This window comes from Nymphalis io, chromosome Z, assembly GCF_905147045.1.
Source record: "Nymphalis io chromosome Z, ilAglIoxx1.1, whole genome shotgun sequence".
NCBI classification, from domain to species: domain Eukaryota; kingdom Metazoa; phylum Arthropoda; class Insecta; order Lepidoptera; family Nymphalidae; genus Nymphalis; species Nymphalis io.
Genome location: NC_065918.1, coordinates 15,338,543 through 15,365,512, shown reverse-complemented (window position 1 = coordinate 15,365,512; position 26,970 = coordinate 15,338,543). Strand labels below are relative to the sequence as shown.

Here is a 26,970-nt window from a genome sequence, read left to right as displayed (position 1 = left end):
CCTTTGTACAACCGAATATAAACAAGCCATGTTTTCATAATTACCAAATTTTATTTTAGTGAGTTTGAACTTATCATCCGTTTGTTCAAATTGTCAACGAAATAAACTCAATGCATTGTACAATATTACCCAAATAACTTATATTTTAAAGAAAAAATAATAGATGCATTATAAAAAAATGCCGTTTATTTATTTTTAAATTAACGAATCTTGGATAAAATACAAAAAAATAAAAAATTGCATGCTTTATCTGAAATAATCCGGGATATATTATATTATATAAAAACATATAATCGCCTTAAAATTATAAAAACTTTGCAATATTAAATGATCTCGTTTTTATCAAGTGATCCGATTACCGTCCTGTTAAATAGTTATTATTGAAAATCGATGCTATAATATAATGCTATAATTAATTTCTCGACCCACTCGTTTCGTTGAACGGTATATTAATCTACGTCAATATTTTATAAATTAAAAATTAATAAAATACACTTGCTTTGTGCTTGCATATCTAGCTTCATATGTGCTTACATATAATTATATCAGTATATATATTTTTTTCTTTTATCCTGGGACATTTTTCACACACGGCCATCTGATCCCAAATTAAGCTTGTACAAATCTTGTGCTATGGAAACCAGACAACTTATATACTACGTATGTATTTACAAAAGAAAAGTGGTATATCTTTTCTTTTGTAAATACATACTTATGTCGATAATTACACCCAGACTCAGGACAAACAGACATGTTCATGCACACAAATGTCTGTCCTGGGTGGGAATCGAACCCACAACCTTCGGCGTGAAAGGCAAGTATCTACCAACCAAGCCAACCGGCTCGTCAAATATTTCGGTCTAGTGCTACTATTTCGGTCGTAATTGGATGACATTCAATCAAACAGACGCCGTCGTGTTAGTAAAATATGGAGGTATTTAATAATGATCATAAATCCGATTTTCGACATTTGATAAGCAATATTTAAATTATTTAAAGACTAGTTTTCGCTTGCGGCTTCGCGTGTGTGTAAGGTATTACTTGTTAGATATCCAATGTCTGTATCTGTACCGCTGTATACGTAGCGCATCGAGTACTGGCCATGGCTGAAGATTTGTACAGAAGGTTGTTAAAAAAAATTGTTAGCAACATTTGTCCATTGAATCGCACGTCCTCTATAAATTGCTATAAACGATCGTTTTAAACGTGTACTCGATTACAACTACCGGCGGTATGATTGACAATTAGCCGGTTGTTATCGCAAATTGATATATCTAGATAATTGTTATCTCGAGGTAGACGAATAATTAGAATTAAATGTGACTGTCATTTACAATACAATTTCACAGGTGAAAGAAAAATCCTCTGCGATGAATCTAGTGATACTTTACTCCATTCTTCTTATAGAAATGAAACTTTTGAATAATTCCGAATGGATACGCGAGGATAGTTAAAATATTATTTAGAAAAACATTCATTACTTTTAAGTTACCATAAAAAGATTCGTACAAAAATCGGTATCAAGTTTCGGCCCGCGGCCATTTTAGGGGTGACTATTAAACTGCCCACGGCGTGTTATGCTGCAGATGTCTGCGTTAATTCACTCACACTCTGTCCACTCACACTCATAATCCGATCGCAAATCCGAAACGGCCGGCTAGAATTCCGACGCATGGTACTAGGTAGGGTACAGGGTAGGGCTTTACGCGCTTCTCGAGGCACGGAAGTGTAGACAAAACTTCTAGACTTTGAACTGCTACTGAGAATATCTCGACCGAAAAATTGAACGGATCGCTCTGAAGATGTAACCCAAGAACTTTGGAATAAATTGACATTTACATCGTTTAATCGACTTTAAACGAATTTCATCCTATATGTAAATTCCGTTTTATGATTTTTCATGAGACATGATGGATGTTTAAGGCTTATATTTTTACTATTGATGTTTATTATCTAACGTAATTAAAATATTCTTAGATGCATAATGAAATCCCTCATAAATAAAGATTGAAGTTTAATATAACCATGTTATAATCCGCACGGTGGCAAACATTTTAGGGAAGGTCGCAGACACAAATAAAAAATTACGGGGCGCGCATTTCAGTATCGGCGACAGGAGAGAAACACCGCGTCGGAAACATTACGATTATATTCCACTTTAAAATTGAACACCACAAGCTGTACCACATATATATTTCAATCGAAGAAGTAAAGATAAACAGAACCTTAGATTTAGATATTCCATGCGATTTGCTAATAGGTTACTGTATTATTCACCTTCATTTATAAAACAACACTATTGCACGCAACTAGTTATAACTTTAATTCAACTTCCAAAGTTCCGATTACAACTTTGCTGACATTCAATACGCTATTTTTTCGCGGATCCATCTTGAATTTCATAGAATATTCGAGACGTCGACCAATGATATCGTGTCAATTCAAGGTCAAACTTGTTTATTTATACTCCTCGTGGTTCGAATAGACTGTATAGGTAACTATTGGTCGAGCGCGGTATATCCATCTCAAATATTTTAATAGAATTACTCATACGAAAATCTATTGGAAGAAGATATAATAAGAGACTGAAAAGCCATATCAGAACGCTCGGATTTTTTTTAACCAAGCCGCTCCTTTGCCGGTTTGTGTAGCCCGTTACGTGTCACGTATACCGCATGTGATACACTTTAAACAAATTAATTTGAAACAAATGATGCTCGTGAAAATAGAGCGATAAAGGATATTGAGTCGTAACGTTTAAGATTTTATATGAAACTTCATTACATTATACCGTGAAGAGGTATTCGCCTGTAATCAAAATCATTACTATTGATTTTATCTATTTATTTCATATTTTTAACTTGTTCATTTTAAATTTGAAAACGTATGTCGTTAATAATTTAATTTTACTCAACATTGAAGTATAAAAATAAAATAAATTCTTTACCAATTGTCATATAGTCGAAATGGTCAAGTAGAGTGAACAATCGAATCGTACACGTAGACCGCGGATTCGGAATCGGTCAAGCGTCACTGCGTAATGAGCTCATTCAGAGCACCAACCATTCCCCATAATTAGTTAAAAACCCATGCCCAGCAGTTAAGAAATTATGGGCGTTTACTTTCATATAGCGCTAATTCTGTTGTAATAAAACACAGGAACTTTTAAACGAATTGACTCATTCTGTCATTGATGATTTGAAATTCGAAAGAAGATAACACATCATAGCTTAACTAATTGCCTGCTAAACAATGGTTATAAGTAATGCCGCAAATCTGGCTATCCTTTTTCACCGCATATATGAATTAAAGATTCTAGTCCTTGGTTTCGGGGACTGTGTCAAATTAAATCTATAGCAATTTTCAACCACGAGATGAGTAAACCCAAATAAAAAACTTTGACACCGATAACATTGGTCGAGATCTTGAATTATCTATGATATTCACTTCGATTAATTCGCGATAAAATAGTAGTTCGCGATAGAATGTTTTCACTTCGCGGAAGTTTAATCGGAATTTCTAAAGTTAAATTAATGTGTAATTCTACGGTTTGTTTACCTTTACTCCTACTCTGATTGGGATAGGGGGTATATGTATATAAGTACCGATGAGCGTCACGGTAGCATGCGCAAGCGATTCCGTGGCGCTCCTCTTTAAGACGGAAAGGGTACCACTGGTTTTTAGTGCGTATTCCGATGTTTGGGGAGCACTCGGCGCCTTGGACACCGACGAGTCCCAAATACCCCCACTAATCCCGTGGGGGAAACGCGTAATCCGTTAAAGAAAAAGATATATACCGATAGTATCCATTCAAAAAACACTCACAATACAAAATTATTAAAGGCCTCCCCTCAATAAAAATAGGATCTAACATATAAAATACCACACAATAATGGCAACATAAGATTAGTATATTTAAGTAGATAATAATAACAAAGTTAATTTTTCTTACCTTTCACCCGAAACATTGAATGATTCATCGAGTAGCGATATATTAGTTGCACGTTTCAACTGGTCCCGTCTGTCTGTAGCCACTTGAAATTGGACCCAATCGCCATGCCGCAGCGTAAACTCCCCACACTGGTCTTTATCTCCGAAAGGCACCTGGCAGAAGAATTCAATTTTGTAGACTTATTAAAACTTGGACATTCTAATGTAAAAGCATGTGTGTTAAGAATCGAAGCGCTTATATCTATACCAATATTATAAATGCGAAAATAAGTCTGTATGTGTTTTACGCTATTGTACGAATTTGATGAAATTTGGTATGAAGAAAACTTAAACCCAAGGGAGGACAGGCTTTCTTATATCTTAATACCTGTCTTCAACAAGATGCGGACTAGAACAAAAAGAAACGTGAAGGTTGTGACGTCATCATGTTAAAGTGCTTTTGATGATGAGAAAGAGAAAAACAAATATAGTAATCGACATCACAAGAATATGATGACACAGACTATTGTAGAAATTTTTAAATTGCGACGTCACATGCACTTGGTAACAAGTACTCGATTCATAATCATAGTTTTTTTTGTCTGAAACCGTAGCGAAAATATTTAAATAATCTTCGAAAAAAGAATACACAATGTGTCACATTTACGAGTTGGGATAAGCAATACGCTCTCCGCCAGGACAGTGAAAGCGCGCCCACTTCGAGTGCGCTCGAGGCGTTGAAGCGGCAGGAACACCGGAGGGCTCTTGCTACGTGGCGCGATCGTCTCTGTGAAGTACGGTACACACGCAAACGCATCGTTGGAGCGATCCTGCCAGCCTTCGAAGCCTGGATGAGACGAAAGCGACAAGTCACCTTCCGACTTACGCAGGTAATGACCGGTCACGGTTTTTTTGGAGAATACCTGTGTAAGATCGGACGCGAATCGACGACGATGTGTCACCACTGTGGCGCGGACCGGGACACCGCTCAGCATACGTTGGAAGTGTGCCCCGCGTGGAGTGCGGAGAGGGAGATCCTGGTCCGTGAAGTCGGACAAGACCTGTCCCTGCGAGCAATCGTGTCGGCGATGCTTCGCAGGGAATCGGCGTGGAGGGCCGTAGCCTCCTTCTGTGAGACCGTCATGGTTCAGAAGGAGACGGCGGAGCGGGAACGGGAAAGGGCCGATCCTGCTCGGCGGAGACGACGACGGCGTCGTCTCGGCCCTCCCATAGCCCAGACGCCCGGGGCTTAAAAGATAGGGCGTAACCCTGGGGCCGTGGATGCGTGAGGTGGGGGCCTCACGTGTCCTATTTCAGACGGCCCTGTGGAGGAAGGCAGCCGTGATGGCCTCGCGCTGCTGTTCGCACTAGCGAGGAGTGCGGGGGGGCGAAATTCGCCCCCTGATGAGAGCTCCGCCGAGCCACGAGTGGAGCAAAGCACGGGAGAGGCCGCGGATGCGTTTTATCAACACGATCCCGCAGCCTCTCCGATCCGTGCTGAGGACGGCCATCGCAGTGGTTTTAGTGGGTAAAAATCCCACATAACCCGGTTCCACCCCCTTAGGACCCGGGTACCTTTCTGAAGGTTTCCACTGCGAGAAAAAATAAATAAATAAAGCAGTACGCTAATTTGAATAAAAAAAATAATGTTCCAGCAAAGCACTATGAAAATCATTTTTTGTCGTCTAGTTTAAATTTCAAATATACAACGCTCCAAGAAAACACCATGAAAAACCTTCTTTGTTTTCTACGTTTTTTTAATTGTCATAGGTTTTGTTTTTAAATCTAGTCATCTTCAAAGGACCGTCACTAGGCTGTACTGTCGAGATACCTTTGCCAGAACAAAGACAGACAAGCTAATTTTTTTATATATTTCTCAATAATTTTTTTATATTTTTTTTTTTTATAAAATCACTTCCTTTTTACTCAAAAAGCATAACGATAACTTTATTAATGTATATTTTTTCGTATATACGTGTAAATAGTTTATAGTATTATATGATAAAATATGTAATTTATAACTTTATTTCAATCGATCTTAAAATGTTCAATATACAATTGGTAGGCACTAGAGACGTAAATGTAGAAAAGTAATTATATGAATATAAAGAAAGTTTTAAGAGCAAAATTCTTGAAACCATTTAATTTTTTTACAGTGCCTCTTAAAGTAATTTACTCTCCGAAACGTAATTTAAGTTTAATGAATCTTTCAAAAATTACGATTGAAAAGTGTCTGTCAAAGAGCTTTTGACTTTTAGCTATTTTTAATTTGATTTAATATGATTAAAATTAGGGTCATGTAGATAAAAATAGTTAAGACATATGGTCGTAACCTAGCTGGAGATCATATCTAAGTACCACTAACTTTTCGTGGACTACGAAATTTAATTTATACAGGTTTGAATTTTAATTTATAATACGTAGGCAGAGTGGCAAATAGGGACCACCTGATGGTAAGTTATTACCACCGCCCAGACATTGGCGGTAAGTAATATTAACCACTCCTTACATGCAAGGAGTTATGCCCTTATGCCTGTAATTAAAATGGCTGACTCATCCTTAAATCCGGAATAAAACACCACTAGATATTGTTGTTTGTTAGTAGAATATTTAATGAGAACGGGTTTGCTCAAAGCCGTACAACCAAGTTAAAATAATTTCATGCTCGATTCAAGATAATCGTGACAAAACATACATCTGGCCTATTTCATACATTAAAAACTAGCTATTGCCCGCGACATCATCCGCGTGAAATTAGTTGTATTACGATATATATATCGTAATGGGCCACCTGATGGTAAGTGGTCACCGCCGCCCATAGACATTGTTGAGGTAAGAAATAATTACCATTCCTTGCATCGCTAATGCGCCACCAACCTTGGGGACTGAGATGTGATGTCCCTTGTAGTTACATTCACCCTTCAAACCGAAACGCAACAATACTAAGTATTGCTGCTTGGCGGCAGAATATCTGATGAGTGGGTGGTACCCACCCAGACGAGCTTGCGCCAAAGCCCTACCACCAGCTGATATATTTAGATAAAAGCATTGTTACTCTTTTTTATCGCTCACACTCGTTTTTCTGTCTGCTTTATTATATGAATAGATTGCAAACAATCATGAACTCAATTCGAAGCGAAAACCCCATTACATTTCTTTTACAGGTATTTTTATGGTTTGGGTATTTTCAAAATTATATCGAATAACGGGTTATTCAATTAAACGGCTCGTTTTGCTCCCAAATGGTAGAATAGTCTTAATTGACGTCAATTTTTTTTATTGAACCATTATAATGTCATATTCATTTACTTCGCTTATTCATTTATTCGTAACCCTATGATTCGTAGATAACGCGCCACTTGGAACTTCTGAATTACGCCTCGTAGACGAGACTATTAACCATCGTAACCGGTCATGAAACGCTAATTGTAATGCTTATTTATGTAATATAAGTAGCCATTCATCCCGGCTTTGCGCCGATAAAATAAATGTCTGCATAATGCGTTTATATTAAAACACAAACATTCAACTGTTTTTTTAAGACCACAAACCTTATCTGACATCGCAATACGACACCCAACTCGTCATCAAAATCAGGAAAAAAAAATCATTTATATAGATAGAAGATATATAGAAAATTAAACTTGAATAACCTACCAACGCGCGACGGTAATCAACTGCGTATTGTGTTGATGAGCGTGACAAACACACGGTCAATTAATCTCGGCAGAAGTATTTAGTATTTGCCTATCGTAGTCGCCAACAATAAATATTCTATTTGTGGACTGTTAATTTACTTTTAACTTGCCTTTTAAACCTATCTTTGCATGTATATAAAAGAATATATATATATATAATTAATAAGCGTTTATATTTGAAACTTAGCGAGGGTATGTCATTCCGGTTATTACTATTGTTTGACATCATCGCGCTGAGCTGGTAGTGGAGGCTACTATAGACTTTGAGATAATATGTATGTATAGTATTGTAGGTAAAATAAATATATCCCTTTCAATATATCAACTCGGAATTTAATTTTTTCTTGTTAAAATTAAGCAAAATATTAATTTATAAATGAAGTTAATTTCACAACGATAATATTTCCACCAGCAATTCATTAAGTTAAGACAAAGGCGGTTTCAAAACTCTAGACTTTCGAATAAAATTGAATACGATGCAGTCTTCTAGGGGTTCGTCTTCACAATTACAGAACTGCACGATAGCTTTAATTTCACAACGGAAACTTATAACTTTTAGAAAATTTATATTTATTTAACTCTTTACTTTTATGAAATTAAATTGCTATATTAAGACTTATTTTGAAATTGTAACACTAGCAACTTTATGCATTGAAACCTCTCTTCAAGAATAAACTCAACTAGACTAGAACTCGATCGTGAGTTGTTACGAGTAATTTGCAATGTTATACTTTTATCTACAATCTGACTATTCCTACAGCTAGACTAAAAGACTCCCCGCTTATTGATACATATTTAAAAGAATCTCCATGCAACAATTAAATTTAATAACACCTAATAATTAAGCAAATAAAACCCATTGCTTCTTACCATGGCTTGAACTGTAATTGTCCGTTAAGATTCTGGTTTTCTAAACACTAAACCATTTGGCTTCGCAACGCTCGACTATATTTAAATAAATAATTACAATATTTAAATGACAATCGCATGATAGTTACTGAAAGACTCGCCAACAAAACCCCATTTCAATACGTGCGTGTCAAAACCAACCAAAGTCCGGCTTTTGATTCATATGTTGAAAGCCAATAATATTGGTAGCGCCTGAATTACGACTCGTAGATAATTATTATTTGTAATTCTAAATATAATTACTATAGTTAAACAAAACGAAATGATAAATATAAGCCAAGTGTAAGTCATTAATTATAACATTAGCAGTTTGCGCCTTGACAACCCGTATCGTGAAACCAACCCCCCACCGGCATACAAACTGGCGAGCGACATTGGCTTTTTTAAAGCCTTTTTTTTCTTTTGGCCTCATAAACAATACCATTCATACGATGCAGCGTTTTACCGTAATTTGGTTATCAACATTCAAATAGAGACGAGATTCGATAGTCAAATTCGTTATGAACAGGTATATATTTCCTGTACTTGGTAAGTTACATTTCGCGTGGATGTAATATTAATATGTGAATCCTTAGTTACGCTACAAAATATAAGTTGGATATATTTATTTATAGATGGGAAATCCAACAATATTTTTACATACAAAAATATTAGAACTAGTAAAGCATGTGGGCGATATCCGTTCATTATATTTTGGATTAAATTCAACCCACTACTTTCCTACCTACGCGGCACCTGACTTGGTATAATTTCACAAAGTTATATTATAAAATGTTAAGAAGTAATTGTAATATTTCTTTAATGTTTGATAAGTTTGCATTTATACTGGCATTTAAGTTTTGTGTAATACTTTACATGTGATAATTAAAAAAAATAAGAAATGACATTTAAAAAAAGAATTGATGTTTTAAAAAAAATATATATATTCAGAAAAATAATAATAAGGAATTGTGAGAAAAACAGAATAATAAACTTTAAATGTCGTTTACAATGTCATTTTTTCGATGTAAAAGTCAAATTGCTTATTGATTGACAAAACAATCACCGATAAATATCGAATTCGGAAATTAAAAAAAAAACGAACCGGCGATTGATTAGCTATGGTATTTTTCTCTTTATCTCTCTCAAATATAACATATTTTTTACAATAATGTTAATAATAAAATATATTTAGTTGAAATGAATTGGAGACGATCGTTTGCAAAAGGGTTCCCATTTAAAAAAAAAGTATATTTTTTTATTATATCTTATCTGTATCACCCGAAGAAAAATATAAAAATTAAAAATATATTGTGTATATGTATAAAATATATTAATGTTAAAATATAGTAATGTTATTATTTTAATGTATTAAATTTATTGAGCTTCGTGATAATTATAATGCATTTAAGAATATAAATGAACTATTTCCTTCCTCGGTAATTTAATTATGCATTTTACAAATTACTTTAACAATAGGAAAACAGACCCTTATATTATTATATAATGACCATTTACTCAGGAATATTTATATTCCATTTATAAAAATGGAATATATATATTAAAATTCACTTCGTATAAAGGCTTTTAGTTTAACGAGAACTTATAAAATGTCATTTTACAAGATTACGATGTCAATAACACGCAAAGCTAAGACCCGACAAGAAAATCAGTCTGTTACTCTTTTATACTATAAGGCCTTATTTAAAAATGTTGTATCAGTTAAACAATGCAGTGTCTTCTTCTTTCCAGTGTCAAATCAATGATGACAGAAAGAGCGAAATGTGTGGCCGTGAAATTTTAACACGACTAGCTAGTGTGTGTTAAAATTTCACTGGCCTAACTTCGCACGGGTAAAATATGGATTTCATCTCGTGCATTTTTTAATCCAAAGGGTATAAACATTCGCGAATCGATCTTTTCGCTTATTTATTTATTTTTATATTCTTCGTGAGTAGTGACTTATCGTACACATATTATGAGACAGACCTCTTGAAAAATGTGGCCCGTTATTTGTTGTATGAAGCTTTACTGTAGGTAACAATGGGTACTAGAAACATGTTGACACATGTCTACGGCGCGGCGTCGGGCCGCAGCACGGTGCCGTGTACGGTGCACCGCAATGCTTTACTGTTGTTTTTTTTTTCTTTTTTTTTTTTTATAGAATAGGAAGGCGGACGAGCATATGGGCCACCTGATGGTAAGTGGTCACCAACGCTCTTAGACATTAGCATTGTAAGAAATGTCAACCATCACTTACATATCCAATGCGCCACCAACCTTGGGAACTAAGATTTTATGTCCCTTGTGCCTGTAATTACACTGGCTCACTCACCCTTCAAACCGGAACACAACAATATCAAGTATTGCTGTTTTGCGGTAGAATATCTGATGAGTGGGTGGTACCTACCCAGACGAGCTTGCACAAAGCCCTACCACCAGTAAATTTTACCACCAGTTTATTCGCACGTGTTTATTAAAATGGCTGACAACGATTTAGATATCGCCTTTTTAATTTCACTAGTATAAGGACGTCTCGTGCTTCCAGTATAACTAAAATTGTAAACTAATTGATACTTCCCCGGTTTTGAACCTCGATAAAGATCCACGTATTGTTTCCACTGAACCATCTCTTATATTCACATTTAACACTTTTTTGATAATTTTGTCTGTAGGTTTGTCTTAAAAATTGCTTGATCGATTCGAATGAAAATGCATAACTATATAGAAATATAAGTTTACGCCAATGTTTTAGTATATTTTTTTATAAAATAATTATATATTATATAAGAAAACGGGACTTGTGTCCACTAGTGAAATAAAAAAATCAACATTTGTCAGCCATTTTTGTTAACACGTGCGACTTAGTTCGCACACACGACGACGCGCTGTCTCCCGGCACCGGCGCCGTACCGTTACACGGTGGCCGGTGCCCTGTACATTATTTTACGTATCATCAATAGTTTTCGCACCGCACGCCAAATTATGACTATTATAAGAAAAAAATGATACCTTGGGTTACATTATTGCAATTTTCGTACGGATCTCTCATTTTTTTAAAATAAAATATTGCCTATTTAACTCACTGATAACGTAGCTTTAAAAATTATAAATTGGTTGAGTAGTTTTTGAGTTTATCCATTACAAACAATCATACAAAAAATCTAATCGAAACCTCTAAAAAAAGTAAATGTCATTTCTAACATACCGTAACCGTAACCGTAACAGCCTGTGAATGTCCCACTGCTGGGCTAAAGGCCTCCTCACCTCTTTTTGAGGAGAAGGTTTGGAGCTTATTCCACCACGCTGCTCCAATGCGGGTTGGTGGAATACACATGTGGCAGAATTTCAGTAAAATTAGACACATGCAGGTTTCCTCACGATGTTTTCCTTCACCGTCAAGCACGAGATGAATTATAATCACAAATTAAGCACATGAAAATTCAGTGGTGCTTGCCCGGGTTTGAACCCACGATCATCGTACAATCGTGACATAATAATCAAAAAACCCAATACTGATGAAAAAAGAACCTTATCGGTAAGAATAAACAAAATTACAAGAACAGAGAAAAAAATAAGTATTCAATAAATATTATTGAACTACAAGAAGATACGTCATCAAATTAGCGAAAAAAATATTAAAGTTCTCATCACATGGAAAGATGTTGACCTTTAGAAACCCAATTCTGGAACTATGCAAGCAATACGTAAACGACACTCTACTTGTATTGTACAACTAGTAGTAATTCTGGTTCAGTTAGCTGCTATAGCGATTCATAATTAATCTTAATGGATCTGCTGTCAAACAATGATGATGATGAAATTGAGGACTCAACATATCATACTGGGGATGTCATCTTAGTAAGATACTCTTTATAACATTCGTATAGATTACATTTACTATCGACGCTTATTAGTCGCCCGCGGCTTAGCTCGCTTTTTAGGGTTTTAGGGCGTTAAAAAGTAGCCTAAAGAAGCCTATATCCTTCCTTAAAGATTAAGCATGTTTCATGCCAAATTTTACTCAAATTCAGTGATTCAGAGTTATTTTTGCATTTATAATATTAATATAGGCAGGCAGGTAACTAAACTCAAATAACATACAATTAACAATAATTTATATCACCTTTATAATCTAATATCGAATAATTCGCTTCGTTTTATTAGTTTAAAATAATTATAATCTCTTTTGCGTTACAATCTAACAATGAGCGATTTTGTTAAAAAAATAAACGACCTTTTCTATTTCTACCATTCTTATATTGACTCATAAAACATTTGAGTAATTATATCAAATATATTTGACTGTTATGTCTATACATAACAATATAAAAAATATAAAAAATGACTTATATACATAATAACGTTCGAAAAGATGATTCATTTAAAATATAATATATAAAAAATGAAAATCCTTTATAAAGTTACTTCGAATGAATTCGCAGTGGCATAATAAAATTGTGGGCAATATAAGTCACACTTCAAGCGGACTAAAGTGAATCAAGATTTGAAATGAATGGATATTAATAAATAAGAGGTTTAACTAGGCCGAGATACGCGAGGGACTGTCACGGATGACTGCGAAAAATTGTTAAGTTGAAAACAGAATTTAATCTAACATCTCTATTGGTTTCAAGCAAGCCACTCTGCACACAAATTCGTTTATGTATTTCAGTGTAAGCGCGTCTCCGACTTCGTACTTATAATATATGAAATTATTCCGTACTATTTTTTAACAAACGACATATATATACTTCGCCAGCCGATCTATTCGCTCGTACTGTACTTGCGCACCGTACAACACGCACCGTGTGTTTCTCAAATGTTTATTTAAACGTTTCTAAAAATTATGAGTCGAATTGTAAAGTTCAAAAGTCAAATTATCTATATAAAATGGGTTCATATTTTGTTGTAGTTGTCGAAAAATTTGTTTAATTAAAATTTTTCGTTTAATAGCTTGATAATATTGATAAATATTAATATTCATTCGCTGACTTTAGTGAAGATATTTTTGAGATATACAAATCTCTAATAAAAAATTTGGTAAAGTTTTCGCGGGCTATACATCGAAGTGCCTACACCAACAATTTTGATTCCGATTATATAATATTTCATAGTACATAGCCTATGACCTTAATGAAACTATAAACTGAAAATAATATTAAAGTTTAACATAATTTATATTAATCGATTTCGCGTAAAATATAATTAAACGATTGTTTGCTGTATTTCGATTACATCAGTTATATATTTCTTAAACCGGATTTTGTATATTATACAGTTTTATGTATATTGACTGCCGTTGAACTTATTAAATATATAAATACATTTGTGAATTATATATATATGTGAAATATATATATATATATATATACATATATATATATATATATAAATATATATATACATGATAGAAGATTGATAAGAAACTATCACCTACGACAACATAATATCGACTAAATTGTATTCATCGAGTCGTACGAATAATTAGTGATTAAAATACATAAAAACAAAAAAAAACTAACCATTTTAATTAAATTTAATAAAAATTTCTAAATTAAAACAAGACTTTTTACATTATTAAGTAAATATACGAGAAACGTTTTGTACCCAAGGCAAACGCATATTCATTTTAAAAGACATAGATAATATTTTCATTAAATGTCAACAGTAATTATGATTAATATATATTTATAATAAGTCTATTAGCAGTATAGTGTATATAAAAATAACTCACCTCGACTTCAGAATGATCAGCGGCACGATACCTAATCCGCCCTGGTAGGGGATCGTTCTGCGGTACCCGAGCCATGTTCCCTCGCTCCAGAGGTTTCAAAACTTGGCCTCGCATTATCTCCGGGCTGACATCCTCAAACACAACCGAACCACTGGGTAGCTTTGTTATGTTGCACGCCACTTCTTTACCCTACGTATAAATTTATATACTTTTTATAATGTCATTATAACCAATCATGTATTATAATTGCTAGTTATGCAATGTATAAAGTCGAGACATAAATATCGTCACGATTAATAGACAAATATGAATAAAATTTCTTTATACGGAATTCTAATACGGACTATATACTCGGCTTGTGATAATTGAATGGATCTGAATATGAGTTAGGTATGAAATACTATCGGCCTTATTTATAATATTTTTCTAGTGGATAATTAAACAATGCCGTGTTTTCTTTTTTCGATTAACAAAACAATAGTAATAAATAAAATAAGAAATAACTATTAACTATAAAGCCGGTGAAAAGCGTTTATAAACAAGAACATACAATTTATATGATAAATGAATTTATATGATATACAATCGATTTTAACAGGGCATTTAGTTTGTTTATAAAACGAAAATATTTTAAATACTTTGCAATGAAAATTTTCCTTTATAGACGAAAGCGAATGAATTTTTGAAATGTTTACAGTACGGCTCGTATAAATTTGATAGACATGAGTAAAATATATACGATTTATTGAATTGTGAACGCGAATAACACGTCGAAATCGAAAACCTCGGAACAATAATCCCTAGACAGGGTTATACGATGCATTTAATTTACTAATTAACGTAATTAAACTGCGACAGACGCGTAAAGGGGTTGTATTTAGCTACGCGTTTTGCGCGGCTTCACACGTGTTGTGTTAATTTTATTAAATAAATGAAGTAATGCTATTTCTTATGATCTAATTATTCAAACGAATAAGTACATTATTGATTGCATATGCATATACAGCATTTTCATATGTGATAATAACATAACATACAAACATAATAACATTTTATATACATATATATAAGTACACGTATTAGAATCTGAAAAACACGTCTCTTGAATATATGGTCGTATATGTATTCCATACACTACCAACTTTAAAATTGAATAGTGTGTTTTTGAAAAGTTAGGTTTAATTTTTTTTTTTTTCGCCGTCCAGCATCCGTGTTTAGATTAAAGGACACGAATTCGAGCGGGGTTGGATATGCAAAATATTTGCATATTTGCGAGCGAGTTCGTTTAACGTTCGTTCCACTTTTTTCATAGTTCTGGTACTTCGAACATACAAATAAAAACCTAAAAACAATCACTCCTAACGGATAGAGAGTGATACTTTTGCCTCTTTTTACGATCGATTGAAGTGCTTTTAATCGAATGAAATGAAAACCAATTCCAGACTAAACGTTCATTGTTAGAATACGCAACGATTTTGAACTGATATTTAATACTACTCGACGTAATTATTACACTGAACAACATGAAAATTTCTTTAAACAGTTAAAGTGCGATGCATTAAGACTGACATATATAATACAACGTAACGTATACCACACATAATATATAGTAAGCACATAATCGAAACCAACATCGCCAATACACAAATTAGCCACCATTTAAGTTTTGAACGTTACGTTTAATGAAAGTCACTATAATCCGATCCGTGTAACTCGCCGAATTACACTTCAATGTGCAGTTCGCATTATGTACACATATCGCCCGAATGTAATTTGAACAATCAAACCGGCTTAAGCCCTTCCATAATTATTATGTCAGTAGACATATTGTCAGCTTCCCCCTTTGTAGTTAATACAAGCTATTGATATCATTTCGACGGCCGGTTAATATTATTATATAAGTGGCGAAACCACTGCAAGGATATTGTCTCACGATTTATATACATTTTAACATAACACACCTTGTGTTCTTAAGATGCTTTCTTATTGTTTCGAGTTTGATGCGTAACATTTTTATTTAAAAAAATAACTTGGAACAATGTTAGTCAATCATTTTACAATATATTAAATGAATTAAATGTCCAAATTCAATAAATAAAGTTAAAATACTCACATTTCTAGTTTGAATAATAAATTCGACATCATCACCGAGAGACAACTCCTCTTTGATCTTGGCTTCGGAATAATGGAAGAATATCTCCTTGACAACATCAGCTCGTTCAATGAAACCAAAGTTTTCCTTCTTGGAACAGACCACACCATGATATTTCACTGGATGAGCTGGATTTTCGAAACGCACATGACACGCACCTAATGTACCTCTGAAAACAAAATTGACGTTAGTAAGGATAATATTACATGCAAATATTTATATCATAAAAACAATGTAATAAAGAAATTAGTATTTAGCATTACTAAGGCTTTGTTTTCATTAAGCGGTGTTAAGTAGTCAATACATAGTTCTCACCTTTGGTTCGTTGCAATTTGAAAGCTTACAGCATCACCGGTTCTCAGAGTGACATTACCCTCAACATCATCTTTTGTGTAAGGCAGAAAAAAACATTCGCCTCTATTCTCATAGGAAATCCTTCCCGTGCTATCACCTGAACCCTCTCCCTTGACTTCAGTGGTAACAATACCTGTGACACGGGCTTCACTCAACACCACTTCGGGTGCTATCTTTGTTACGGTTGAAGCTATAGGTTTACCAGTACGACGGTCATACGTCATTTCAAATTCAACGGGATCTCCTATCTTTAAATGGTCTATATTGCCACCAAACTGGCTAAAGTGAAAGAACAGACGTGCTTGCCTTTCGCAACATTGTATAAAGCCATAGGAATGCTACAATAAAAAGGATAACTTAAATGCTTTAACCAATATAAACATATTTCTATATTAATGTATTTTTATCTGACTGTGAAAATATGTTTTAAGCTCTACATGCCCATACTTGTAAAATGTGGACACAATTTAAATTAGTGTAATACAGAATTATATATCAACTTTGAATTATTCGAAACAAAAAATATAATCCTAATAACTTTTAGCTTTCTTTAAATTTGAATAAATTGGTTTTATTGTATATATAAAATGGTATATATAATTTTTTTTTCTTCATTTAAAATACTTACAAGTAATTTTTCAATGATTCCCGTCTCCCTGATGGGAGGGTGATTCATGGAATCATATTGAGGTTGGCTGTTGTTCGAACTAGATGAGTACACTCCCGCTGAATCTCCCATAGGGCATGAGTCCAAGTTAAAATTGCCAAGGGAAAATCTATTACTACCACCTGACTTGCCCATATTATGATAATTATCTCTTGGGGAACTCGGATAGTCAGTGCTGTAAGTACCTAAAAATAATGAAATAATAGTTAAAACAATAATAGGACATAATAAATTATATATAAATTAATAATTATATTAAACTTACCATTACGGTACCCCTGTTTTGCCTGCATATTTGATTGCTGTAGATCTAATATTTCCTGTAAAGGTGAGGAGTGTGAATCTGGCGGCTGGAACACTTTCCACTGAGGATTACTCGACATAATTTTTTGAAAGTTTTTCTTATCTTGTATATAAGTCAAAAAATCTCAGTATTATGTACCAATATATCACAGAAGAAGGTGTGGTGTTACAAGTTACTAACAGATTAAAATTTTAAACAACGAATCACATTTTTTTATAATGTCTAAGAGAACACAAAGTTTCTTCACAGAAGTCACAAAACTTAAACACCAAACACTTTTATTGCAAAAGAATATGTACTTAAGAATAAACTACACTAGATCCTCAGATGTCTTCAATGCTTGCTGAATCGGAGCCCTCCTGTGCATAGGCTTGTTTGGATTTGTATGGTTTGGTTACTCACACTACCTACTGCAACAAATTAGAATTCGTTATTTTTAACCTTTATTCAACTTCAGTATTACAAAAAAGAAATAACTAATAACAACCTAATCAATGATTTAATTGAAAACGTTTAAAACACAACACTTACTTGAATCTAACTTGAATAGGGAGATGTTAAATTTAAAGTAATTTAAAAGACTGCTTGCGCGCGCCGGATATTTTCTTGTTACACCTTCAACTAAAAATGTGTCCGTACTCGCCAACAGTGGGGTAGCATCTGATAGCGCAATGTACTCATACCCTCACAAACTCACTTGACATTTTATGCCTATAGTAGATTCAATTGAAAAATACTATCCGATACGACTACGATAGTCTTGCTAATCAGAAAATCGAGCCGTGAGAATTCCCTTTTACGAATAATAATCTTTTATAAGTAAATACTATCACGTTTATGCACGTTTAACTTCATGAAACAAGTGAATTATAACAAAGCGTCGCATCAGAATATCGTTCTACATTTTATTATTGCTATCTAGGTAGGTATCGGCTGCCCGACCCGACCGACGATGTGCAAAAATTATAACGTTGAACTACCGCTTGACTTTACTCGACATGTATCGAACCTAATTCGTATGATTTTTTTAACTGATGGCAATTTAAGGCTAAATGGAAACAAATAATAGAGGAAGTATATAAACACAATCCATAAAATTATCAAATCTCACCACGACACAGCACAGCACTGACGACATACCGCCATATTGAATGTCAACATAATCGCGCCTTTGATCATGCCATACAAACAAATTTTAACTTTGTTTCAAATTCTAATTTTATTTCTAAGTTTGTTAATAAAATAATTTACTTTGACTTACGGATTTGTAAATATAAATAATTTTTTGAAATTTTGTGCTTGTTTTTTGTCTAAAGCGAAAAATCAATCATACATTTGTTTTTTCTTTATTTTACAGCTTTCATTTTAAATAAAGTGGCTAATGTTTATTAATTACATTTTAAATGTATTAAATATATGAAAATAAAAATTTGAAGAAACTTCTTTTTTCTGCTTATAATGTTAATATTAAATTTTACAAATTATTTTATACTCAGTAGTTTATTTCCCTTGGCAAGTAAGAAGATTTATTTATTCGTATTTTAATCTGTGGTTGGAAATGTCTAATGTCAGTTTACATATGATTTTTTGACATTTGTTTGTTGTTAATTGTTATTTGCTATAATTTCTTTGCTCACATATTCAATTAAATAAGATTAGAAAGTATGTTTTTTTTGTGTTAGGTTATAAATTCTCAGTTGTACAAATAAAACAATTTGGATGGACAAATGTTTATTTTGAAATGTCATATTTTAACTATGTTAAAACGTTATAATCGTTTTTAACCACTCTTGAAAATTGGTTAAGTTAAGAATAACGAGTGGTAAAGACCTTTCCTGTCTCTCTCCCCATGTAAAAAATCCGAACGTATGTGAACCTTTCCTATTACAAATTAATGCTCCATGGCCTGAAAATATACAATAGTCTTCATTAAGTTTAATTCAATCTGGGGCTTTCAAAAAGTTCTTGTTTTTATATAAGTTATTGTATTTGGACTATAAAAGTGCAAAAAATATATTAACTGGAAGATTTGTAAAATGTAGGTTAGTTTACCTATTTTAGTTAGGTATGAACAATTGAAAATAATAATTGATTTAATTGTGCACATACTACTACTGACAATCAATATTATATCATATACTCTTGGACAATATGGTATTCATAATTTTAACAATAACTGTTACATCTGTTGATAATGATCCACATATCCTGGTAGTGGAAAAAGCACAATAAGTTGCCAGTACTTTTTTGGTTTTAGAACATTAAGTACGAATTAAAATAATTCTCAAGCTCATTAAAAAAAAACCTAAACACACCTATAGTTGTATTGACATCATTCCCAATTGTTGTACAAAATTCATAGCTTCTCAATTCTATTATTGGTGTCATATAGATTGAACATTTTTCTTCATTCAATACTTGAACAGGATGTTTTACAATATGTTTATCTGAAATTTCATCATGTTTGACTTATATAATTATTTTAAAATATATACTTTTTTATATATTGCAACAGAAATATTTAAACAGTTAAAACTTAATAACGGCCTATACAAAAATTTTAAAAAATATTTGTAAATAACCAAAAACTATTAAAACAAAGTGAAGATTGCAATAACTAACTTCAAGTTCCAATTTACGCATTTATCATTGTTTTTTTTTTTTTTGTTTAAAAGTAAAAATTATTCAATCAAAGTAATGAGTTTTTTTTTAAATATATTAGAAAATTCATGTCATCATTCACCTGTAACTACGTATGACCCATACATATTGAAACTTTAAATCATACCTGTTCAGAAATCAGATATAATAGGTGAAAGATTACTATGAATCATATGTCATTTAGAAGATATATAAAGCATGTTGCTGCTGTTCTGTATAGTCAGTGATAACAATATTTGTTTCAGTCGAAGCTTAAGGTTAATATATCTCGTAATTATCGGTGAAGGAAAGCACGTTTTGCAGATTACCAGAAACCTTGAATTGGTATAACCTGTGACGTTAAACTGACCATCTTAAATCCCTTTGTCAAATTCACACTCGCAATCTGATTAATGTTTCAATCATAATGTCAATGTTCCATACATTGGAGACAATAGGTTTTCTTACGAATGGTACAAATGTCTACGAAGTGTAATTTAAAACCGTGTATATACAAAAACGGTTTTGTAATTATTGAAATCGAATCCACAGGCATGACTCGTTAGTCGTGACTCAAAAACGATCGGTTTAAAACGTAACTACAATAACGATTCCCTAAATATAGGAACTGAGAGATAAAAAATTATCAATGAAAAGGTATTTAGTTAAAAAATATGCTCACAAAAAATATTTTTACAAAACAATTTTACCTTTATATTGGATTGTATCAAAATTCCAGCTTATTATAACAATTTTATCAGTCTCATAATTATTTAAGGTGCTGTCGATATGACTGCCCACTGCAAATAATAACAAAGGTATGATTAAATAAGTTTTTAAACTAACAAAAATATCGTTGGTAATCCAAGTAATTAGTCTTAGAGGTTTTTAAAATTAAAACTTTAAAACAGATTTAAATCGACTTTAAAAACAATTAAAAAATGAAAAACTGCAAATGAAGTTTTTCACTTATTAGTGATTTTTTTTTCTCTGTATCTTTTAATTCGATTTAACTTTTTTTGAAACTTGTTTTTCGTATATTTTTATATTTTTCCTTGTATTAAAGGCTGAGCTTGATGTTATTATAACAATTAAAGAATTCCATGATTTTGTCAATACATATAGATTATATACCGATCGAAAATATAATTATTCTCGTTATATATGATAATCTTTTTTTTTTAAGTAGGTTATTTAGATGATTACGGGTTACAACTATAAGAATTAAAGAAAAATTATATAGAAGCGAAACTGTGATTAGCCGCATGCAAGATCACGTTGATCTTGCATGCGGCTAATCTTCACTTCTTCACGACTTCAAGGTAAAGCGATATATAATTTCCGTAGGCCAGGTTACAGCAGAGGATGTTTGTAATCGTTCTTGTGACTATTATATATACTATATTCGTACTAGATTTTAGTTATTTATATCATATAACAAACTTTTAGGTTCGGGCCCTAAAGTATTTAGTTTCTTCCACACAACAAACATAGATATACATATTTCGTGTAGATGTTTTTTTTTTCATTTTTAAGGAAAACAAAAACACCACCGGTTTTTTTTTAAATTAACTATTTAATGTTGGCCCAAATGTTGGACTTAACAGCGTCACCGGGCGGGGGGCGAGTCTTAAAAATACTCAGCCGGATGTTGATAGTCCAATCTGAGAGGCCGAACCTCGGCTTAGGCTTGTGCAATGAATTACTCTGTGTTCTCTGTAACCTAATAAGTTAGCATTAGCAGATGTATTTTTATCATCTGGGGCGATGAGGATGAGGTGTCTTTATGACGCCTGCGGGTCGAAATATAAGACCCTTGACGACTATACTCACAACTACCTATATATTTAATATTATAACCTGCTATTAATAATAGCGGGTTCGAAAGCCTCGTTCCTCATCTTGGAGATGGAATAGAGTTGAAAGTCCATGGAAATCTACGTTACGCGTGTACCACGGCCATGCGTAGAAATTGATTTTGTATACATTACATTTATGCCCTAGATTAATAAACGAGGTAACTACTTACTTTTCTACTTTTTTTTTCATTTTTATTAGAGAAATATCGAGTTAATTAGAAAAAAAAGAGTTAAGTTGTATTGAAACAAATTTACTGATACTGAAATCCTTACTATATTTGTTGCAATGTTCCGGTTCTTTAATAACTTTTCGATAAGATCTAACTTTGTTTGTAATATCTGTTTTGATTGTAATATCACTAATATTTTTGTTTAAATTAGCATTGGAGATATTACTGAATGAGAAATAAAATGCTTTATATACTTAGTGAATTATAAACTTAGGTACATAATTATGTAATTATCATTAGTCACACGATGGCTATTAAACTAGGTAGAACATGTTTATTGTTATAACACGATCGACAAAAAAAAAACAATGGAGCTGCAAGATTTTTCTTACAAATAGAATTTGTAAGAAAAACTTTTTTGTAGGTTGGTAAGTTACAAATTAATTTAATTTTTTGACTCTTATAAAGTTAATGTTTATACAACAAAAAAAATTTATATAGGTACAGTAATTGTCAGAAATTGCGTGAAGACTACTGGCTACTGTCATAATACCTACCATCAATTACATTAAGTAGCACGCGAATGGTATCGATAACTTCCAAAAAAAAAAAAAAATCGTCGTCAAAACAATGCATGTCAGATTTGTATTACATATTAACTACGTAGGTTTTTTTCATAAACTAGTAGATATTTTAAGTTTTCGTACATATAGTACTTTTAACTGGAAATGGTTAATTTTAATAATTCCTACATCCTATTTTAATAAAAATAAATTACTACAAGTACTGCACGTTGTTACTTAATTTTTATTTTTAAGAATTTAGTGCCTGGCAAACCAGTAACCACACTGCTAAATGTTACATGACCTATTATTTAACAACGCATTACGGTAAAAGCTTTATTAAATAACCTTAGAAATAGTAACGCGAAATTTTATCATGGTACGCTCAGGTTGAAGTAAATTGCTATGACTCAGGGCCAGACATATAACAGACTTAACCGAGTGTTACATAGCAGATTTTTTGTCTTATTATACGACGATAGGAAAAACATCTAATTTATCAATTTTATTTTTAATTAACATACGTATTATGAGATTACACAAAGTAAAGTCTTTATAGAAAGGTACATCCAATTATTATTAAAAAAAATCGACATTTTTTTAGTATAAATAATAAGGGTATCTTTTAATACTTACTATTATATTTCAGCTGACCACGAAGAGTAACATGTTGTACAAGTCCAATATTATTAGCAAACGTGTCCCTGTTGAAATGTGGATGAACAATACTTCTTTTGATTGTAACATCTGCGTAAATAGTAGAATTTAGTGTCTCCGAAATCCTGTTATGCAAGTCCAGATTCACGTTGTATCATGTACCAGTGTTCACCAGATATTTTATTACCAACTAAGATACCGTGTGAAAAAAATCTCTGTGATTTTTATATTAGAGTAATATAACTTCTCATTTTAATGAGCTGCAGAGCAACGTTGCTATAAATGTAGTTGAATATTTAAGATTTTACCTGTATTACTATATTTATATTTAATTCTCCAAGCGAATAGTAAATGTGATAGCTCCGGGTCTGATCTCATGGCTATACAATGTCCGGGGCCGACCGACCAACCAGGTGCCAATAACATAACGTTACAAATATTAATAATAGGACTGACTTTTATAAACAATTGTCCTATTGGTACGGCGTCGAGTTCAGGATAATCTTTAAGAATAAAAATGATTTTTACGTGTTCTTTCGAGACGTTTTTTAATTATGCGTTCACCCTGTGACATTTTTATAAATAACGAGATGTTAATAAAAAAAATGGCAATCTTTATTTACCGAAAATATATTAAATTAGGTAATTAATAATTATGCCTTTCGCTTCGGACTTTTGTTTGATGGCATTATTTTCGCTTTATTACTAGACGTTACTTGTCGCTAACTTTTCCAAAGTATGTATACTTTGGAAGAAGTTAAAGAATAAAGGACAGACGTAAAAACCGACATTGACATCGGCAGCGTGGAGTTAAATGTACGTGTACTTTTATTGTTATATATATTATTATATAATAATTATATATATATATATAGTAATAAAAAAAACCTGAGATGAAATCAGTTTTCAAATCAATCTATATCAGATTAAAACTGTTTAGATACGTGTCGTTTAATTCTATGCTTAAACCTTATTTGCCAATGGGATCGTTTTCGCCCCGCTAAAAATATAAACACTATCCAGTACCTTCAAATCAATGATTAGAGACATAACAAGTTGACTTGAATATCTACAACATAATATTATGGAAAATTATTAAAATCGGTCCAAAGTTCTGGTAACAAAAAAACTATTTAATGGTTAATCGTGAAACATTTTTCTTACATACCATTTTTATCGGCAATGAATCTCCTAGTAATAAAAACCTCTTGAACGTGATGATCGACAACAAACAAATGAACTAAGTATACTAATGTTATGAGCAGTGTTAACGAGAAAGTAAGCACCAAATGCGTGAAAATGCACTTCTCTCCTTTTGTAAATTTTGGATTCGAAATAGCTACAGATTGTTCGTTCATTGTATGCGTCGATACCATCTAGATACATTATTATTCATGCAACTTGTGTTAATGGGAAGGGGAATAAAGTAGGTTAACAAACAAGGTCATTTCGATTTATATTGCGATGGTTATTACTTCTTTTTTTAAAGTAACAACTGATTTATTCTTCAATAACAAATAGATACATTTCTATTTTATTTGACATATTATTGCATTTTTGGACTCGTATTTTTATCCCGTACAATATTTTTATAATCAGAAATTGCTCCTTCAGCACTTTAATATAATAATAAAACGCAATCAATTTATATTATTCATTTATTAAGCAGAAGTTTCACTAATTAAATAGAATTACAAAAAAAACATTAAGAATATGATAAAGTTCTAAATATCTTATTAACATTTTATTTAAAAAATCATGTAAACCGCCATATTTCAATGTATTATGTTGGAAATACATCCATTTGAATATTCTGACGGATATAGAGTGAACAAAACAGAAACCTTTCCAAGATTGAAGGACCGTATTCCTCAATATTCAACAAGTAATTTATATGGTATGGGCGTTTCTGTCTATTTTTCGGTCTTGAGGAACTCAAGAGAAAGAAATTTGAAGACAATATGACAGCGAAAGTACCTTGTGATGTGCAAGGTACTAAGAATAATATTATTAGATTTACAAATAAGTTTCCGCCGTTTGACAAAAGATTTTGGTTGAAATGTAAATCGTCTTATTGTAAGATTGGACATACCATTGAACCAGCAATACTGTGATTTCATCGTATTAGCGAATTTGTATCAGCATTACATACTTTTCTACGTGCGAAAATGTCCCAATTTTGAGCCAAATAACCGTCATTTGTGGGAATTTTTTATTTACTTCTCTAATTTGAAGAAATCTGCAGCAGAAGCACATTTTTAGCTTGTAGAATTACATGGTAAGGCTTATAGCTATAAGTAAGAGAAGTTGTCGTGAGTGCTTCCAAAAGTTTAAGACCGGTGTATACGGAATTGGAGGCATTATGGTACGAAGATAGAAATTGAATGCAAAAAATCTTGTACTCATATTAGGAGTGACTCAATAAGCAATTTTAAGTCACTTAAAATGAAACCAAATGAAATCATTACAAAGGCTCTCTGCCGAGCACAATTGATGAGATTTACCCGAGCCCTGAAGAAAAAACAGCTGCCAGCAGAAACACGAGAAGTTGATTTTGCTACATGACAACACTCGGCCACATGTTACAGAACGGATGAAAACCTATTTGGAAACACTTAAATGGTAAGTTCTACCCCACCCACCGTAATCACCAGACATTGCTCCTTCCGATTATCACTTGTTCCTGTCGATGATGCATGGCTTATCCTAGCAGTACTTCGCATTATTTGAAGATACCAAAAATTCGATCGATACACAGATAGCCTCGTAAGACGAAGTGTTCTTCCAATCCGTAAAAAAAAAGGTATCCGTATGCTGCCAGTAAGATAGGGAAAAGTAGTGACTAGCAATGGATAATACTTCGCAAAAGCCATAAGGTTCCGTTTTTTCACGAGATAAGCCCAATTTTTGATAAAAAACGGCGGAAACTTATTTGTACACCTGTAGCAGTACGTCGATACGCACATAGCAACAAGAATACACACGCCACGCATGCCGCATTATATGACGTCATCGTTTGAAACAACGAATAGCTCTGAAAAGAACTGTTTATTTCAAAAAGAAGCAGCATGCAATTAAGAAGTATGACGTAATGTTAAGCTCTTAAAAGAGCTGTTTTTATATTTATTATCCTCATATAATAATCTTCGTTTCAATTTGTTTCACTTCTTCAACGAAAACAATTCATCTTGATGACTTCTTAAAACACGTCTTCACTCCATGCGCCGCTCGAACTGACTGAACGCGACGACGCGGTAAAACAAGTATTTGTAGAATCAGCCGCGCATCGTCGATAGTGGGGAATTAAGCGCGGGAGTAAGACGCAAAACAGGTTTTCTCGCGCCAATCAAA

The 26,970-nt window shown here is 32.8% G+C and overlaps 2 protein-coding genes across 6 annotated transcripts in view; both read right to left on the bottom strand.

Annotated features, from left to right (window-relative positions):
* The window catches only part of LOC126780471 (cold shock domain-containing protein E1), a 42,320-nt gene extending 23,447 nt beyond the window's left edge, over positions 1–18,873 (bottom strand). For 3 of the 5 annotated variants that reach the window (XR_007670506.1, XM_050504978.1, XM_050504982.1), the window contains exons 1-7: positions 18,262–18,835; positions 17,692–18,140; positions 17,388–17,611; positions 16,721–17,097; positions 16,367–16,574; positions 14,254–14,442; positions 3,953–4,104 (exon numbers count right to left, since the gene is read on the bottom strand). Coding sequence is in view for 4 of the 5 variants with exons in the window: in XM_050504978.1 (XP_050360935.1) it covers positions 3,953–4,104; positions 14,254–14,442; positions 16,367–16,574; positions 16,721–17,097; positions 17,388–17,611; positions 17,692–17,809 (1,268 nt within the window). In the remaining variant the exon portion in view is untranslated. The other 2 variants (XM_050504979.1, XM_050504981.1) reach the window with 2 other exon arrangements.
* Positions 18,874–19,422: 549 nt separating this feature from the next.
* LOC126780532 (uncharacterized) lies at positions 19,423–24,973 on the bottom strand. Its single transcript, XM_050505105.1, has 6 exons — positions 24,788–24,973; positions 23,928–24,122; positions 23,599–23,709; positions 21,081–21,170; positions 20,046–20,177; positions 19,423–19,636 (listed from the first exon to the last, which is right to left on the bottom strand). Exons 2-6 carry the CDS (start codon positions 24,043–24,045, stop codon positions 19,491–19,493), a joined length of 597 nt encoding a protein of 198 aa, XP_050361062.1. The 5' UTR covers positions 24,046–24,122; positions 24,788–24,973; the 3' UTR covers positions 19,423–19,490.
* Between the last annotated feature and the right edge of the window lie 1,997 nt (positions 24,974–26,970).

Excerpts from the sequence above, each read along its gene's own strand:
- LOC126780532 (XM_050505105.1), bottom strand. The coding sequence starts at position 24,045 with ATGTTATTGGCACCTGGTTGGTCGGTCGGCCCCGGACATTGTATAGCC. Across the intron at positions 23,710-23,927 it reads ATATAAATATAGTAATACAG|ATGTTACAATCAAAAGAAGT; the intron begins GTAAAATCTTAA and ends CTATTTACGCAG. Across the intron at positions 20,178-21,080 it reads TGATACAATCCAATATAAAG|ATAAACATATTGTAAAACAT; the intron begins GTAAAATTGTTT and ends ATGAAATTTCAG.